This window comes from Chelmon rostratus, chromosome 23 (assembly GCF_017976325.1).
Source record: "Chelmon rostratus isolate fCheRos1 chromosome 23, fCheRos1.pri, whole genome shotgun sequence".
In the NCBI taxonomy this organism is placed as follows: Eukaryota; Metazoa; Chordata; class Actinopteri; order Chaetodontiformes; family Chaetodontidae; genus Chelmon; species Chelmon rostratus.
Window position 1 is genome coordinate 1150085 of NC_055680.1, and position 16510 is coordinate 1166594.

The following is a 16510-nucleotide window of genomic DNA, read 5'->3' on the forward strand; positions in this document are numbered from 1 at the left end:
ATTAAACCACAACATGAAGGTTAGAGATTAAAAGTTTATTCATGATGCTGTCACACATTCCATTTACTCCATTAATAAAGTATTTACAATAGTTAAAACATTTAATTACAATCATAGCTACACCAGTAGTGTTTGAGGAGACCAGACCGTCCAGAACTATGGGGCCTTTTGAAGACCTATGATAGACTGGTCAACAAGTGAACAGCTGCTGACACAAGCTCTCAAGTCAAACAACCTCAATTTAAAAAATATAATTAATGCCTTAGGGAAAGGGAGTTTAAAACAAGAAAAAAAAAAAAAAAAAAATTGAGCTGTGCTGTTGTTCAGTGCTGATGCTGGTTCTAACTATGACCACGTCCACTTAGAGCGCCCTGTTGTCCCAGATCTCCTGGGCCTTGCTGCTCTCCAGCTGCTGCAGGTGGAGGGCCAGCGGCAGCAGCAGGTCGCTCAGGTGCTGACTGGAGAAGGTGAAGGCGTTGTGGGCCGTGGCCTCCGCAGGCGGGGTGGCGAGAGGGGAGGCTGATGGAGAAGAGGAGGTTGAGGAGTTGGGTGAGGTGGATGTGAAGGGGGAGGTGGGGGAAGGTAAACCGGAACTGCCAGGGGACGGCTGAGCGCAGAAGGACCCTCCTTGGTCAGAGGTTTTGATCTTGCTGGGGAGGCCGTGCTGGAAGCGGCAGCGCGTGCCATACAGGCAGAAACCAAAGGAGCTGAAAGTGCGGCACAGAGCTCCACGTGGCTTCCACTCCCTGGAGTGTGTTTGGTGCTGGGGACTGGGAACAGGTGGAGTCTTCTCTTCACTAACATCAGGCGACTCCAGACCGCTGGCAACATCTCCACCTTCAATATGCAGAAAGTTACAGCGGGTGCCAAAGGGACAAACACCAAAGGAGCGGAAGGTGCGACAGGCGACATTCCTGCGGCGGCGCTGGGCGGGCCGTTGTTCAGTGGGGCTGTGGACAAACAGGCAGCGGCTTCCGTAGTAGCAGTAGCCAGTTGTGTGGTAGCTGCGACACAACTCTGTCTTGTACTTTGGGTGGCGGAAGGGAACATGGAGCTCGTGGAGGCCATGGGCAAACTGGCAGCGCTCTGCATACTTGCAGAAACCAGTTGCTGAATAGGTGGTACAGAGCTCCGTCTTGTAGCGGGTGGAGCAGACCCAGGGGATGAGGGGAGGAGAGGAGGACTCTACCAGGGGGAGCAGGGCCTTGGCCAGGGAGACGCCGCCACCACAACCACCTCCATCTGACTCATCACTGGACAACAGGTTTTCCACCATCTCCTCATCCTGATAGGAAGGCAGGAACAAATCATCCCTACTGGTCTAAAAGAAAAAGATTCAGAGTTTGAGTTGAGCATTGATTAAAAAAAGTCCAGCCTTGTCTCCTTGCTGGCATGTGTTGCACCAGTTTCTTTAACTTAGAGTTGTAGGTTTAATTTCCATCTGAATAGCTAAAAAGATGTTCCGGGAGCTCAAAGCTCATAGTTTTAGGAGACAATTTATAGCATTTATCATTTTATTTAGCTCCTTGATTTTAACATTACTGTGCAATTTGAGTGTCCAAATACTGTGAAATGTGCTTCAAATCATTGCCCTCATACACACAACCTGTTTAACCAGCACCACAATGCATCATATGTGCAAAATTATGCTAGTGATGGCACAATTATTCATAAATCTCCAAAATGTAATACCACTGCAGAGTGACTTGGTGAGGGTCTGCTGCATAGAGAGCATTGAAGGGAGTGAATGAGGGAGAATTTTCAGACAGCTGACGTCACATCCGGGCTAATTTCCGTTCCACTAATGTTGTAATTCAAGGCAATCTTCTTATCTGTCTATATGAAAGTGAGTTTCTAGATATGAGTGTTTGCTACAGTAGGGAAGGTCTTTGTTAAACGACAATTACCTTATAAAACTTAAGTCATTTTCTATCAACCTAATCAGTTAATTTAATTATTTCATACATATACACTCGTATTTATCTCAGCAGTTATGACGTACTTGTATGAATATTTCACTTAACGTTACAGTGTAGCAGAAGAACTGAGTAGCTCTAGTTTTAAAAAACAGCATTGTGTTAAGCTCGGCTCTAATATCATTGACTTACCTCAAACATGATTACCAGCAAATGGACGGCGGCTCGTGATGGTTCGGGAGGTTTGCCCCGGCAGGAAAACCGCGCTCAGACAGCCTGCGGAGTGTGACAGCCTGCGGAGTGAAGCGGAGAAACGTGTCGGTAGAATGGCATGGACCCGAACACTGCTGCTTTGTTACGGAATCACAAGCAAAGGCCGACTGCCCCCCGCTTGTCTTTTAAACAGCTCTCACCTCCCGCCTTCCAGTTGAAATCAGCATCAGGTGCGCTCGAGCCCAGCGGAAGCGCGCTTCAAGCGGCCAATCACGATGAACGTGCCCGATGATGAACCAATCCGCTGAGCAGCTGTGCTAATATCAGCGTCATCCTACGTGAACGTTCATATATTTGCATAAAGTTGAGTCCAGTCCGTGTGTGTATGTGTTTGCTGTCATTTATGCTAACATACAGGTTCACTGCAGTAATACTGGTCTTCAGTGTCGTCTCATGGTTTCATTTCTGTATTTTGTTCATTGATGTTTATTCTTCACCGTCCTTCACAGTGAAACATCTCATTTGCTATGGCTGGGGGATGTTTATCACAGGGTCCAATCAGCATTCTCGATGAATACACTGGCGAGTGTCTCAGCTTCGTAAGATTAGTCGAAATTAACACCTCAGTCGGAAGTAGACTAAACAAACCTAATTAAAAGCCGTCTGACAGGAACACAGCGGAGCACAAACAAACAAATGTTTCCCTTAGCTAGTCTAATGTTTTTTCAAACAGAGAACCCTTCAATGTTTTTATATCATGGTCTTCCAGCAGAAACACACACCACCAGAACAATCTCTGAGTGTCTGGTGTCCCTACAAAGTGTTTGTATGAAAATGCTTTATTGTTCTGCAATTTGAAGTCACAGTAGGTGTAAGTGTATTAAAACAGAGAAATATTCAGTGTCAGGGTGAAAAACATCTCTACAAACTGAACAGGCTACAATGTAAAGCACATAGAACTGCTCCAGCTGTTCAGTCTGTTACTAAGATTTGGACTCTAACTTGCCCCCTTCAGGACATGAACTTTGTTTCAGAGCAGCTCATCTGTAACTCGGCTCACCGTCTTGCTGGGATTCAGGGACCTTTGCCCCGCTGGCCGTTCCCTGTCAGGCTGCAGGTTTTCCTCCAGGATGCCCTCTTGGCCTGGTGGAGAAGCCCCCAGGCAACAGTTTCTCCCATCTCAGCCAGCAAACCCTGCTGCACCTTCACACTCTGGGTCAAATTCTGTTTTTGAGGCCCTCTAATCTACTGTAGCTCAAGGTTGGACAAGAAACCATGAAAAAGCAAAGTTGAGGGGTACTGTAGATAAACTATGGAACTGTAGAGCTGTGAGGACGTTATAGAGGGTTTCCTTATGGTAGCTGTCTGGTGAATACAAACAGAAAGAGTGGAGAAAGAGCCCGTGACTGACCACGAAGAAAAAAAATCTTTATTTCTTTTCTTATCAAGATACATTAAAGGATACAGACATTGGAATAAAAAACACTTGAGAAAAAGTTTCAATTGTAGCATGTTTGTCTCTCCATCATACAAAAATCAGCACCACGTCCCTTTTGAATGTCACCCTTGGTTCAAATGACCTGCCCACCCACCCACCCACCCGTTCAATGAAGGAGAGCAATGTTTCACATGTACAGTAGCCTATTAGAGCCATCTCCACAATACTGGAGCAGAATTACACACTTTAGATGTAAAAAAGTTTAAAATATGCCAGTTTTCCACTTTTCTTTACACAGATTAGTATTTGCTACAAACTCAACACTTCAATTTCTTTCTTTTTTTTGGGAGAAATATTACAAAGCCCACATGGGGACCAAACTTGCTTATAAAACCAGTGTAACCCCTTGCTGCTGTGGGGATTCACAGGCATTATAATTATCCAATTAACAACTTACTTTTAGTACTCACCCTTTCATAGTGATACAAACAGGGGGAAGTAAAATAAAGCAGAAGTTGAGACAGCTGAAGATTCCTTTCACATCATCTTCATGCCCAATCACAATCAAAAACATCACTTCTGCATTATCAGCCATTCACAGAAGAGGATTAAGGCCATATGAAAAAAAAAAGTTCTGAATGAATCAATACTTGGAGACAAAGTATGATTTTGGTCTCAGTTTGTAATTTGCAATATTCACTTTAGAACTTCATTTTGGCCTTAATTGTCTAATGTACATTTACATATTGCTGCTTTATCAACAGACTTTTTTCAACTGACCAGTAACATAATGGCATCAGTTTCATTCCAACCAACTAAACAGTACTTTGTCAGAAATGCTGTGGCTTTAGTCTAAACATTACTTCATGGTTAAGAGTCCACTCTCATAGGATGTCAACCTTTTTTTCTTTCTTTCTTTTTTGTTTTTTTTGCACATTATGGCTTCGTTACAGAGTTTTGCAGAGTCAAACACAGTGCCTCAAAGCCTAAACTGTTCTCTCATCATGGCAAGTCGCACAGTAATTCCTGCAACTTCTTGGTAACCACAATAATTTGAATTTCCTCAAAGACTACATATGAACCCACCTACACAGTAAACCTACGGACTCCAGTGATGATTGAGCGGTGATCCTTTGATTCTAGACTGCCTGTTTAATTGTCTTGGGGTGAGGTCAAGAGAACAGGAGCTAGGGTTCTTCTCTCTTCAACCCGGCTAAAAGTGGCTATAAAAGCATTGCAATCAAGTGACAGGAGATAAAAGACACAATGTGCCTCAACTCCAACAACAACCCTTGTTCAGTTACTTAAAAAATGACAACAGCGATGTCAAGGTGGAGGTACGGAGCACAAAACAAACTTAAGCAGTTATGTCAGGATTACTAAGCTGCGAGTCAGGATTCAGTTCAGGCTCTGTGAACAGACAGGGGTCAGTAAAGATTTCAAAGGCATAGTAAATTCAGTATATGGGGTCTGGACTAATGGTTGGTCAAAACAACAATTTGAGGATGTTCCTTCAGACCTTGGAGAATTGATGGGGATTTTTAAATCAACTAAGACACAAGCAGCTTGGACAATGGCGAGCAAAAGGCCAATTGCTTCATTGGATAAAGTCACAATTCCTGGCTGACTCAAAACATGATTCCTCTCTACATCCTAACCTCACTGTCTTGTTCTCTATTTGCACATCTGTCTCTGCACTGCCAACCATGACTTTCACACTGTTCAAGTTGTTTTGTGCTCATTCACTGAGGGACAGAAGGAAAGAACCTCTCGGGAAGGATTTGACCTGTCAGGATATATTAACCCCTGCAGAGGGCTTGTGTTTGGCTCCTGGCTGATGATGGGAAAAGTTGACAAGTTGCAGACACAGAGAGAAACGTTAACTGGCAGTAGATGGGTCAAACACTGTGTTCACACTGACGAAGGGCAGCTCTGTCAACACGTCTCCTCAACTTGACCAATGAACATGTGCACAGTCAGCTACAATTCACAGCCAGATAGATTTTCCCTGCTGGAATGGACTAAAGGAGTGTATGAGTGAAATCTTCAAATCAAATTCGACCTTCAGCCTGCTACAGCTGTCCCACACTGTCTCCAGTTTCCACTTCCCCACCCCCCATTCTGCTCACACACTGTCGGTGTTGCCCCTTACATGATGCATATATTTACACAAAGATAGAGACGTGGAGGAAAAACAAAGTGTGCTTTATCACCATTGTTTCAGGATGAGAAATAGCTTGATTTAAATTACACATTTAAAAACAGATGGCATTGAAAAGGGTCGCAAAATAATTCAGGATCTGCAATAAAATACCACAAAGCCCAAGATGTTGTGTGTTAATGTGTGCATTCAATATGATGGAAATGTACAGTCATCTGAGTGTGTGTGTGTGTGTGTGTGTGTGTGTGTGTGTGTGTGTGTGTTGGACACAACTTTAGGGAAGTAACAGAGGACTAAAGAAAAATGACACTGAAAAGAAGGAAAATAAAAGACTACTGGTATGGCATACTGCTCTGCCTGTTAAGTGACGGCCTGAGCACAGACCCTCCCCACCTCCCACCCGACCCCCTTGTCCTGATCAAAGACCCTGGTGTCCTTCCTTCTCAGTCCTCCAGGACTATGGGCTCGCTGGTGCTGGAGGGGAGCAGGGGCATGGCCAGGGAGCGGGGGGGCAGTGGGAGCTTGATCCGGACCAGGAGATGCGGCTTCCTAGCTGCCCGACGCATCTCTGACTGGGTCAGATGTTTCCTCAGAGCCCTGGTTGAAAGATAGCACCAGAATATTATTTACAAGGCCAACTAGTCGATTCTTTACCCCTATGCTAATTTCCTCTTCATCCACTGTGACAGCTACAACACAAGTCTGACACCATAATGTTTCAATCAGCTAGCTACCTGCTGATAAAGGCAGTGAGCTGCAGGTGAAAGCTTTGAAAAAAACAACTTAGTAGACCTTAAGATAACATGGTTTGTGAGGTCAAGAGTGTATTCTCATGATTAAAGAATAGTGGGTTACAACTTTAAAATAAAATCACTGCACAGTAGCTGGGATGTGCCCATTGATGGAGGAAATATGAAAATAAATACAATACAATAAAAAAATGATGATGCTATGAATCAGTACCAATGCTGGAAAACACAATAAAACTGTATGCTAGTCCAAGTCCATCGAAGGTGCTGCTCATATATATATAGTAGTTATACAACACCAGTGTGTTTGGGACTTCATTTACTTGCATTGATGCAATAGATTACGACCTGTAAGTTACACAGCTGAAATATGACTAAACTCAATACTGGCTCAAATGGTATTTGATCAGACTGGATAAGACACCGTGGGGAGTGTGTAAACTACAACACATTTTCTTTCTACTGTCTTTATTCAAACTGCAGATGTAACATCCCAACTGATGCAGCCAGTTCCTTTCTTCATCATACTCTTCCTGCTGTGCCTCTGCAGGTCAGTAATAGCAGTAGTAGACATAGCAGCAGCAGTTAATCACATAATAACAGATACAGAAGAGCTTTGGCTGACTGTAATGTTTGAACGTTCTAGCATCTTGAATGTTGGTGAGTCCCTCCATGTGTAATGATGAAAACACTCTCTGTACACATGCACTCATGGTGTGGTGTGACACAGTGCATGAAGTTCTGAGACAGTAACACCAACAGTCTGTGTTGTAGGTGCTGCTACTATAGTTTTGTTTTGGGTGGACAAAGACAGTAAAACATACCTGGTGTCCTTTGTAGCCACAAACACCACAGGGTTGGGGGCCTCCCCCTGGCTGACCTTCTGCCGCTTGATGACTGACTGAGAGGTGGTCCTTATACCTGAAGTATATGGCCTCCCGTTGGCTGGGTAGGGCACCCCTGTAGCCTGTGAAACAATTACAGACCAGGAGGGGGGAGTCAATCTGGTGTGTGTGTGTGTGTGTGTGTGTGTGTGTGTGTGTGTGTGTGTGTGTGTGTGTGCGCGCATGTGGAATACTGACGCTGTCGAAGCCTCTCTTTCCCAGCAGGCTTTGGCCCACACGAGGCTGGCTGGCCTGATTCCTGTTGATGGGTGTCGGGGGTCCTCTAGATGCCTTCAGTTTCAAAGGAGCTGAGATGGCTGCAGGGACACAACAACACTCATCAACAACCAATCGTTCAGGGGGGAGGACACAGAAGGCACATACAGCAGTTTAGAATTCAGAGACCTGCTTGGAAGTGATGTGGCCTGATGTGTTCTTACCTAAATCCTTCACTATAGTGGCCAGTGACTGTCGAGGCACCAACTTGCTCTTCAGAGGAGTTTTTGTGGCTTTGGGCAGGCGGATCATACCTGAGGACACAGACATTTCAAATTAAACACATGAAGAAATATTAAAAACCAGAATCTGAACATTCTAAACCTCAAACATGACAGTTGTCTAGAAATAAGCTAATAGGGATATACAGTATAATAAAAATATGAGCGTCACATATAAAATCCTGTCTGGCCTCATTAATACCATGCACCTCTCAGGAAACTCTAGTGACAGTATTGTAGATGAACTTGTGTACATACACTCAGCCTTGACCGCGTTGGCGTTGATGGAGGCGTAAGGCCGTCGTGCAGCACGGCGAGGCTGCAGGATGTCCTCACACACCCGTCGAGCGATGCGGGTCAGCTTGGTGGTCTGCAGGATGAACGTCTGTCGGTTCTTGGCCAGCAGTTTGGCTCGACCCTCGTTGCGAGTGAACGGCGACATGCCCTGGACCTCCTGGCGTGTCATGTGACTGCGGGGGCCTGACTCCTGGATGAAGAGGAAGACGGGACACCATGAAGGGCGCGACTCACTCTTAGAGGTCAACCATTGTTCATGACTCAAGTCTAACCACAGCAACAGTGCGACTGATTTCTGCACTGCTTTAACTGATATGAAAAATATTACTTAAGGTGATGAGACTGCAAAGAAGGAGACTTACAGAGCCAGCTCTAGCAGCCCCCTCTAACTGTGTGGGGGTTTTCAGGCCTCCATATTTCTTCCAGTAGTTCCAGCAGGAGGCGCACAGTCTGCACTGCATGTTGGAAGGCCCCCAGGCATACCACTGAGGAGACTGGGAAGCTGGTTTGGTGAAGGGAGAATCAGTGTTAAAAAAGGGCATCTGAACAGGCTACAGGCTCAGCTACGTCTGGACTAACCAGATTACACACAGTGATATCACAGTCAAAAGCAGTCACCAAATGAACGCTTTCTACATTCGCTCACATCTGTTTGTGAGTCGTGGTGCTTTATAGATCTGGAATGAGTCTGCAGCATCATTGTTCGATGCTGTGAAATCAAAGTCAACACACAGCAAAGAGGAAGTAACTACTGAACTGCACCTGATCAATTTCCACAAACAGTATGGTCACAGAAGAACAACACATCTTTGATACTTCAGGAAATCAGACCATCCTCTTTCTACAGGTGACACAACAGTACATTGTACTTTGGGACTTGGGCCTCATGCAAGAATCACCTGTACAGACACTTTGTTGTTCTAAAGTGGCACGCACAAGTGATTTGAAAGAGTTTGCTGCATTCTATCTTCACATATTTAGAATCTTCTCAGCTCCACAGAGGATTTGACACTTGATTGGCATCAGTAATCTCCATTGAACGCATACTACATTTTGACTGACACGAGTCAAACTCATATCCTGGTCTATCTGTATGGGTTAATGTGCTTCAGCCGTTGCCCAGCTTTGGCGAATCGGCATTTTTAGCAGAAATTAATTTAATAACACTGAAGTTTAACCATCATTTAACTCTCAGTCACTGTAAAACAGAAAAGCGAAAGAGAAAAATATGGAAAGGAGGAGAGAGAGAAAGGAACAGAGAGGGAAGCGGGTCAAGCAGGAAAGATTTGAAAGTAAGACGCAGGTTGCAGTAATTGTTTTTACTTTGGCATTCCAGTTTTTTTTTGTTTTTTTTTGATGTCCAATACTAAAAATTGTAATTAAATCCGCTGACATTTACAAAACAAACAAACCATGCAACCTAAATCCTTCTTCCGGGCCGTGTACTTACTGTGGCAGCTCTCACAGCTGAGTCCTTTCTGAAAGCCTGCTGACCCGTTCATACCAGGCTTACTGCCTGGAACCATGATCTGGTTGGGGTTGGGTTTGGTGCTGGTGAGGAGAGAAGACCGTGGAGATAAGAGTTAGTCTGACAGCAGTTCTAACCCAAGGAATGCACTCTGTGTGGCAGTTTACAGTAATACTCACTAGGTGGGGATGTACACCTGCTTCAGCTTGCTGTCTGCCTCTGCTGCCTTTAGTCGTTTCTGTAAAACAGTGAATGGGAAATGGGTTTGAGAGGAGACTGATGCATCGAAATCAGACTGTGCTTTTTGGTATTTTTGTGCCTTACTACAGCTATACCTGTTGGATGTAGCGGTCAGTAGTCTTCCACATGTAGTAGAATTGGACCACACTGGCTAGAGATTTCCATGGCAGCTGAGGGAGAGGAAGAAAACATCTATTTCACCAGAGCTCTACATACAGAATATAAACAGGACAGTTCAATTCAGTTCCACATTAAACTTAAGTTTACTAACTAAATGTGTGTATCCACGGTGAATGTGAAATTTTTCATCACTATCACCACTAATCAAGTATTCACCACAACTGTAAAGAAATAGCAAATATGGACTCACAAAGTCCTGACGGATGTCGTTGAAGTCTTTGCCATATTTCTCCAGAGCCTCCTCAAACAGCATGGCCTCTGAAGCGCTCCACTCCTCCATCTCATCGCGGCAGAGCACCGGGCCCCCCTGAGGAACCAGGGTGGACATGGCTTTTGCCAGGTCATAGTTGTTCTTCTGCAATGTGTCCATAGCATGGAACTGACAGCAGAGAGAAGGTAGAGACAAGTGGTTAGAGCTTCATCCTCACAGGCAGTCATCCTCAGTGGGCAGTTCTTCTGAGAAAGCACAACTAGAACTATGTACTGTATCATGCTATTCTCTAGTCCCACCTGGTCCCACCTTTCCTGTGTATTAGTTAGCTTGAGGCAAACTGATTAAACACGACAATGACCAGCCAGCAATTTTGTGAAGACAACACAAACTAGTATGAAAACAAGACTGTGACACAGGGTCTCTCTGGTAGGCTGGACAATACAGCTGAACAGACACAACTACCTTCATCTGAAGCTGCAGAGGATAAACCAGGTTAACAAAACAGAAGAAGGTAAGTGAGACCTTGGCTAAGCCCCATTATGACACACAGCGGATGAGAACAGCCTGAAACCCTGTGCTAATAGCGATGGGAAACAAATTTTATAGCCTGATACAACAAGCTATGAGGCTCTCAGTCACAAACACCTCAGCAACAAACCATAACAATATCACGAGGTTTTCTGCCAATCACACATGCTGTTACTGTTTTTCTGATGGTAAAAGACATGGTGCCATCAAAAATGAGTTGTTTTTTTTTAAAGGTAAACATCAACCCAAGGCTCCCTGGCTGTAAACATTTCACACTGCAGGGGTACAGTAATATAAGGATTTAACCTGAAACAAATGAAGACCCACACCCACACCCACACACACACACAGTCAGTAGACTCACCAGCGTGATGTCTCTAGAGGCTGCAGCTGCACTCATATGGAGGCTGGGCTGGCGAATGGAACTGCTGCAGTCAAGGGCCCGAGCAAATGTCCCAACAGCTCTGAAACAAATAGATTGTGGTCACTGATCTGTTGCTGATTTGTGATATACATTGTATTACTGTTTATGGGGTAATGTGTTTAGTGCTGAATGTTAAATTAAATGACCACTAGATGGAGTGTTTGGCTCATGGACCAATTTATAAGCTGCACAATGATTCCCTCCAAAAGCAAACTTGCTCTCGTTTTCACTAATACACTTTTGTAGTATTATAATTACATAGCCAAACTAGTGTTAACTGCATATTCAAGTGCATTTTTTGCACATGTTCTGCATGTGTAATGTGTTTATACTCTCAATTGAAATGAATACCTTCGATACGACGCCTGCATGACAGCAGTCACTGATATTCTTCTGACCTCAGTCTCATAACACTACACTCATACAATCGTATCTAAGGCTGCTGCAAACAACACATTTTCCATGTAGCAACCATGAAAAATATTTATTTTCCCATGAGAGATTATCAAACTTGATGCCAATCCTATAGCTGTTTAAAAGATGTCCTGCGGATGGCAGATTCTGAAGTTGTCATGGCAACAGGATCTAATGATGATGATGCAACTAAGTGACAGATGGCAGGGGAGAATTACCTTGCCACCACCAGGAACTGGTCAATCTGAGGGTCTTTGAGCTGGTTGTTGGGGTCCCACACCTTGGTCTCCAACTTCTCCTGGACACGGTTGTCTGATTCACCTGAGACAAGGAGGCAGCTTCAACTTAGGAAGGTGAACTCAATACTGTTCTGCTTTATTTCTACTTTTTAAAGGTAGAAACAGGTGACTGAATTCAGGCAGCATTTGTTTGTGGTGTCTCAAACTTACCCTCAGCAAGCTTGTCAGGGATCTCTGCCTGATACTTAGAGCCCACACGGATCTCACCCTGGTCCGCCAGCAGGGTCTTCTGGACAGGGTCGAACACCAACGAGTAGAAAAAACAGTCCTGGACAGAACACACGACAAAAGATTGCTTTCTTTGTCCCAATAATTAATTTACTGCATCTTTCTTACTGCAATATGAAAACTAAAAAAAAAAGGAATACACAGGCACCAAAGTTATGTGCTGATGACAAATGAACAGATGCTGTCTTACCTCTTTATCCAGGTAGCCGGCCAAGACATCTGTTTCATTGAGAAGGGTGACATTACATTTCCCCCTGGGGAGACAGAGAGGAGGATTCAGACACGCACGCACGTGCACACGCACGTGCACACACTTTAAAACATGTCAAGTCATTTGTACCTTTACTCCAACGATCTGCTCTAGACACACAGACATTGGCACACTGTAAGCACAACATTTTCTTTTTTTATTTGATAATACACCTGAACCTAGCAGAATGAAGTGTGCTTTTTCTCAGACTTTTCATCACTTGTGTTTTCAAGTGCTTCTTGTCAGTGAAAAAAGAAACAAGCATCCAAATACTCAGTGTGCTTGGACCCTGACAATATTTGCAACTATATTTCTTGTATCTACCAATAACCTGATTATGAATGTTAAAAGTAATAATGCAAATAATACTGCTGGTGCAGCCTCTTTTGGTTTGTGTCCCAACAGTGGTATCAGGATGAGGAGCTGACTGAGTCCATCCTACCTGGATATTTATGTAGTATGCCTGCATGACTAAGTCACTATAGCATCACTTGAACATTCATTCATCAGCAACAAGTCTCTCTAAAGAGAAAATAAATTGGGATGGTCTGTACAGGGACAGGACATATCACTACCATCACAGCTGAGAATGGCTACAGCAAGGACCATTTACTTAACAGTTTGGTTCTAACGGTGCCTGACAGGTGTCTGGATTCAAACTAAACCGCAGCTCTGTCAGTAGCTCCTGTTCGCAAACACGTACCTTATGTGAGTAGCAGGTAGAGATTCAAACTGTCGAGACAGGAAGAGTTCTCTGTGTTTGAGCTGGTGTTTCTGTTGTTCAGACAGCGTTGGCTGCTTTGACTCCTCCTCAAATTCTCCTACAACACAAACACATTAGCGTTAAAAAAAATGCCTTGGTCAATACCTACAGTTTTCATGGACAGGCATGGTGGTTGCTAGCCCCGAGCAGCTTCTTAGGTCACAGCAGGTCACTAATGCGAGGTGTGCTCTGCTGATTTTTGTAATGAAATGTGGATCCTGTCACATGTCAGCACTCAGCAGTTACACTTCAGTTTCTTACTAGTTCCTCTACTTCCCACCCAGCCCTTCTATTTGCACTTTCTCTCTTTCACACAAAAATGAAAAATGGTGGTCTTGTAATTGATGACCTGTTGTTATAACTTTATCAGTGTGTGTACTGATGGGCAGATTTGCTTGTCTGGTCCCTTAGCTTACAGCGACTTGTTGTTGACTTTGAGCCTGCCTTTAACCAGGAGTCTGGATGTGAAACAGCCCTGTGTTACAATGATGCAACGGGCTGCATTGGTACAGGTGTAAGTGAGACAAAACAAAATCTAATCCACAATGACCGATTTGAGTAACAGATCGGACATTAACAGTAACAGTAACAGTTTGAAGGTTTATTGGATTCCAAAACACTGCACAGTAGTTTAAAACAATATGAGACTGAATTTTACAACTCTGCAAAGTGTGTGAAGGACAATGAGGCCCTCAGAGGTCAAATAACCATGTCAATCCACAATTCTGTGGATGCATCTGCAGTCTTTTACGCAGTGGTCTGCTGGGGCTGCGGAAGCTCTGAGAGGGCCAGTAAAAGACTAAACAAACTGGTCAGGAGAGCTGGCTCTGTCCTGGACTGCCCTCTGGACACCACTGAGGATGTAGGTGAGAGGAGGGAGTTAGTAAAGCTGACGTCAATAACGGACAACCCCTGACGAGCCAGACTCAACATATTTGAGGGAAACACCTTTGTCAGGGTGCCTGCTGTCCCAAAGCAGTGGTCTCACTGACATTAATATCTGAGCATGGCCTGAAGCCTGAGGCCAGCATGTTTATAGACATACTTTTATGCAATGACCTTTTACTGTCCTTACTTTGCTTTTATTACTTTCACTTCCTATTGCAGCAGTTAATATTGTGATAATCCTCTGTAAAGCACTTTATAAGAGTTCAAAGGTCATCAAATGATCAAGTTAGGGAAAAGTGTTGTGACTTCTTGAATCATGACTTGTATGCAGGAATTTAAACTGTGTATTTGATCTTGCCATCCGCTGCAATGCACAGGCCCACAGACAGCCATTAATGGACTTACTGTAAAACAATGCGACTGCTTCACGTTACCACACCCATGTGACACCCATGTTTCCAGCCAGTGAGAGAGATGAAAAAATGAAGCCATAGGCAGCTCTGTGTGTGTGTGTCTGTGTCTCTGTGTGTGTTCAGCCACTAGATTGCGCATTCCTAATTTCAGGCGGGCGAGTAATTTGTTGCAAGATGGAGGGGAGGGACTATATCGCTCCATCTCCGTGGACTCCGCCCCTGCACTCAGCCACAGGAAACCCTGTCAGTGAGGGCAAGGGAGAGAGAGAGAGAGAGAGAGAGAGAGAGAGAAACACACTGAGAGAGATAGTGAGCGAGAGGGACGGTACCTTAAACCACACCCCTTTTCTGTTAACCTCTCAACCCCCTCCCCCCTCCTCCCCCTGTCCGGCTAGTCCCTGCCAGACATAGTAGGAAACCCTGTGTACCAAACCTGAGGCGCCCATCCCCCCCACCACCCACCACCCCCCAACATGTATCCCCAACTACACACACACACACACACACACACACACACACACACACACACAAAGAGAAGAAACCACATACACTGAAGGAGCGACAGGCACTTAAATCACACACAGCATAACAGTAGAACTCCCTCTACAGACAAACACACACAGACACACACATTTCCTTCACTCTGACAAAGACACAAGGCAGTCAGAATTAACCCATCGCGTGCTGTGGCCCTCGGGGACAGATCAAGGGCCTTTTGTTCCGCACAAAGAATTGGTGTGTGTGTGTGTGAGGGTGTCTAGAAGGAGGAGGAAGAGGAAGGGAGCAGTGATGAAAAAGTAAGGCAGATAAAGTGAGGTTTCATAGAAACAAGTGGCAGAGGACCGAAGGAGCTCGACCACTTCTTCATCACTGTTATCGGATCACAACAGGCGAAACTGAGCCAGACTGAACAGACCAGAGCAGGTTCAGTTACATTAAGTCACACACATCATTTTGTGTCTGTGTCAGGGTTGAATGGACTTTGAAACTATAATAATAAAACTATATTTTGTTCAGCAGCCGTTTTCACTCATAAAAAAAGCTTTTCCAAAACACTCACCAACACTGGTGTTGCGCGTTAGCGTGGATGGGTAAAACTGAACTTCTGGAAAATGACCCAGACAAGGTCAAGGGCTGCTAGCAGTGAAGTTAGGAAGACAACTTTGTGTTGTCTCTGTCTCTGTTTCTCTGTTATGTGATATAATATAATATACAATGTTAATATAACTGTTGACTGTTAACCTGTCAGTGCAGCAAAAAAACTGTTTGGCTGGTCTGGCTTTTGTGACTCATGATCAAAATCACTATTATATACTTAAGTTCATTGTTGACTATGGAAATACTGGTCTGAAAAAAAATCTATGTCCTTCCTTGTTATCTTTAACATTCATTAAATATAATAATTGAGTAAACAAATTAGTTTGTATTTTTTATTATTGCAGGAGGGGAGCAGAATACCAGGCTGAGTACATGCAGAGCAGATTTTAACTGAAATGCGGTTTGGATTGACAACCAAAAAATCCTAAAGAGGCTGTGCATATATCCATACTGCTTGTTCAAATTTGGCCACCGTATTGCGTATTTAGTCTATGAGGATGTACTGCTGGTTGTCCCATCTTGCTTTTGTTCATGTTACTTGCTACTTTTGCAAAAAACTAAAACGGTGGCTGCTGCGTTACCTTTCAGGAGCTGGACTCTGTTTCAGAGTATTATAAACCTCTATGCAGTGTCTTGTCTTCTGATAAAGCCCCTAAAAAGGGAACTGAAAATTGAGTACAAATATCAGTATTATATAAGTAATATAACTATTTCTCTATGACTATCCATTATTAAAGAAGACAAATTACAATCAAAATTAAAGTTAATTAATTAAAAAAAGCTGAATTATTTGTTAACATTTAGTTGCTTTAGCAGGACTGTCTGGGTCTGATCACTTGGGCTCTCGACTCTCAACTGTCATCACATTTTGGTTCTAACACTGTTAAACCACCGCCCCAACACAACCCCTTATGTTGTTTTGACGCAGGGCAGTTTTCAGTCAAAAGC

At 44.0% G+C, this 16510-nt stretch overlaps 2 protein-coding genes across 2 annotated transcripts in view; both read right to left on the minus strand.

The window, feature by feature from the left end:
- Positions 1-323: 323 nt before the first annotated feature.
- On the minus strand, positions 324-2234 carry cth1 (cysteine three histidine 1). Its single transcript, XM_041965514.1, has 2 exons — positions 2109-2234; positions 324-1321 (listed from the first exon to the last, which is right to left on the minus strand). The coding sequence occupies exons 1-2, from the start codon at positions 2115-2117 to the stop codon at positions 362-364; spliced, it is 969 nt and encodes a 322-aa protein (XP_041821448.1). The 5' UTR covers positions 2118-2234; the 3' UTR covers positions 324-361.
- Positions 2235-3732: 1498 nt separating this feature from the next.
- Positions 3733-16510, minus strand: part of mta2 (metastasis associated 1 family, member 2) — a 29084-nt gene continuing 16306 nt past the window's right edge. The window contains exons 4-18 of the mRNA XM_041965052.1: positions 13104-13221; positions 12341-12404; positions 12073-12190; positions 11842-11944; positions 11150-11249; positions 10234-10422; positions 9959-10033; positions 9803-9861; positions 9606-9706; positions 8518-8657; positions 8117-8345; positions 7802-7891; positions 7560-7678; positions 7302-7444; positions 3733-6325 (exon numbers count right to left, since the gene is read on the minus strand). Coding sequence (XP_041820986.1) covers positions 6172-6325; positions 7302-7444; positions 7560-7678; positions 7802-7891; positions 8117-8345; positions 8518-8657; positions 9606-9706; positions 9803-9861; positions 9959-10033; positions 10234-10422; positions 11150-11249; positions 11842-11944; positions 12073-12190; positions 12341-12404; positions 13104-13221 — 1802 coding nt within the window. The 3' untranslated portion in view covers positions 3733-6171. The remainder of the gene's footprint in view (positions 6326-7301; positions 7445-7559; positions 7679-7801; positions 7892-8116; positions 8346-8517; positions 8658-9605; positions 9707-9802; positions 9862-9958; positions 10034-10233; positions 10423-11149; positions 11250-11841; positions 11945-12072; positions 12191-12340; positions 12405-13103; positions 13222-16510) is intronic.